The sequence below is a fragment of the Penaeus japonicus genome, unplaced genomic scaffold, assembly GCF_977035675.1.
Source record: "Penaeus japonicus unplaced genomic scaffold, GWHDUDI00000001_assembly GWHDUDI00000031, whole genome shotgun sequence".
Lineage (NCBI taxonomy): Eukaryota > Metazoa > Arthropoda > Malacostraca > Decapoda > Penaeidae > Penaeus > Penaeus japonicus.
Window position 1 is genome coordinate 2508984 of NW_028234433.1, and position 2500 is coordinate 2511483.

The 2500-nt window shown below is 35.7% G+C and overlaps 1 protein-coding gene across 2 annotated transcripts in view; it reads left to right on the top strand.

Moving 5' to 3' along the window:
• Positions 1 to 2500, top strand: part of LOC122245912 (nephrin) — a 118593-nt gene that overhangs the window by 36281 nt on the left and 79812 nt on the right. For both annotated transcript variants that reach the window (XM_086555522.1, XM_086555523.1), the window contains exons 5-6: positions 1644 to 1788; positions 2371 to 2500. The exon at positions 2371 to 2500 is cut by the window's right edge and continues 1 nt beyond it. In XM_086555522.1, coding sequence (XP_086411648.1) covers positions 1644 to 1788; positions 2371 to 2500 — 275 coding nt within the window. The remainder of the gene's footprint in view (positions 1 to 1643; positions 1789 to 2370) is intronic.

Genomic DNA, 2500 nt, shown 5'->3' on the forward strand with positions numbered 1-2500 from the left:
ACCTGCGTGGATGTACTGTATATCCATAGCCTAGTAATAACTGTCATAAAAGATTATTCTTGGCATCTATAAAGGCCCGTTAAGCCTGGCGATATTGAAGAGTGAGAATATACATTGGAACTAACTCTATCTTTTCTTTCCTCTTTCTGTGTTCCTTGTCTCCCTCTTCATCAGGACGTCAGTTTAAATACTGGTTAGGGTGAAGCTAGGGGAAAACTAGTAATTAGACTGGAACAAAAATAATGATAGAAATAAAGAAAAAGAAGAAGGTAGAGAGGGAAGAAGAAAAGCGAGAACGAGATATATATAGATAGATTGATAGATATATAAATAGATAGATATATAGATAGATAGATAGATCGATAGATAGAGAGGGAGAGAGAGAGAGAGAGACAGAGATAGAGAGAGGGAAAAAACTGGATTGAGATAAGCAACATGGATCTGTGTGACGGAGCTAACAGAAACGCTAGTCCAGAACGTCAAGTCAGAAGGAACTCGACACCTCGTTCGCTTTGGCTTCTGCTGTCAACGGATTAGATTGGAATTCATAGCAATACTGGATCAAAGTGGTTTCTCTTCTGATACCTGCCACATGAACTTCAGCAGAGGCCAAAGGGGAAGGGGAGGACAAGGGGGGAGGGGGGGGAGCAGTCTCTGACCCTTCCATCGAGTCACCAACTCTAATCATGTTCTGATTCGAAGCTCCATGAACGCAGCACAATCAACACAAGACATGCCAATCAAGTAATATTTTTTTCCTATCATATATATATATGTGTAAAGTTTGATGAAATCCTAGTCTATGGTAGAAGCAGCATAGCCCCAGCAGAAAAAAGTATATATATATATATATATATATATATATATATATATAGATAGATATATATAATATATATATATATATATATATATGTATAGATAGATAGATAGATACATATAGATAGATAGATAGATAGATAGATACATAGATGTAAATGTACGCAATGACTCGACGTTTCTCAAGCTCTAGCTATTCATTCCTCCTCCGATTATAACAACAATAACAAAAAAATTGAATCAATAAGGTTAGCATTATAATAGCAATGAAAATGACGATAATATGGTTGAAAAAAATTACATTGATGATGATGGTTAAGATAATGCCTTTAAAGAAAATAAAGATGGTATTTGTCATTAAAATTACCATGATTAGAATCGTGACAACTATGAAAATATCTATAATGATAATCACGATGATTATGATAATGATAAAAATAATGATTGCAATATTAACAACAATGATATTGATAATGATGCTGATGTTTGTAATGTTAATAGTGTTGTTGATGATTATAATAATAACTATAGTTATAACGATTATATCTATAATGATAATAATGATAACTATAATAATGGTAATGATAATGATGTTAAGGGTAATGATAATGATATCATAATAAGTACACAAATAGTAATAATGATAATATCAATACTGAACTTAATCATTGTAGTAATAATCATGTTAGCATCAGTAATAATAGTGTGTGTGTGTGTGTGTGTGTGTGTGTGTGTGTGTATTAACCCTTCACGTCTCTGCAATGCTAAAATCCTCAATGTTTTACCCCTCCAATAACCTCCCCTCCCCTCTCTTCCTCCTTCTGCAGTCACGCAACTTTGGCGACCAGACCTCGTCGTACCTGGTAATGATGCCCAAGGCGGAGGACCACGGGGCCACCCTCACCTGCACCGCCCGCAATCCCAAGATTCAGAACGCCGAGGTTACCAATTCCACGCGACTGCAAGTACACTGTGAGTATTTTAGGATCACGGCGTTTCGTTCATGTCCCTCGAATATAGATTTTTTTTTTTTTTTTTTTTTTTTACCGCGAGAGCACATGCATATATATGTTATGTGTGTGTGCATGTATCTTATTGTATACTATTGATGATAGGTATTGGTGTTCTTTGTCTTTCTCAGGGTTATATATCCTCGAAAATGCCACATACTCGTTCGAAAATATTTTTCTCTTTATTTTCAAAGGTCGTATTGATTTCACACAAGTTTTCTTAACTATCATTACTTGCTTAACTTTCAGAATATTTTTGGAGCAATATTTTTGCAAACGGCTTTATTGATTACAGATGTTATCGTGAACACATATCGTTTTTTACTTTTGTTTGAAAAGTTTTTAACATGCAAATTTCAGCTGTAAGCTATCTTTTATTGGATATTCTGGACTATCCTATACATAGGATAATCCGTTTAATATTGGATATGCTGCAAATATCAAATACGAAGCATCACCAATATATGCATTACATACCACATCATGAATAACAATATCCATCACTCGTATTGAAATTATTAACAACTTCTGTGTCTCCATACAGTCGCCCCCCGAGTGTCCCTGAGACTCGCAGCCTCGCTCGGCAAGGAACCCATCACGGAGGGGAAGGACGTCTACTTCGAGTGTGAAGTGGCCAGCAATCCGGAGTCTCGGGATATCATTTGGCATCACAA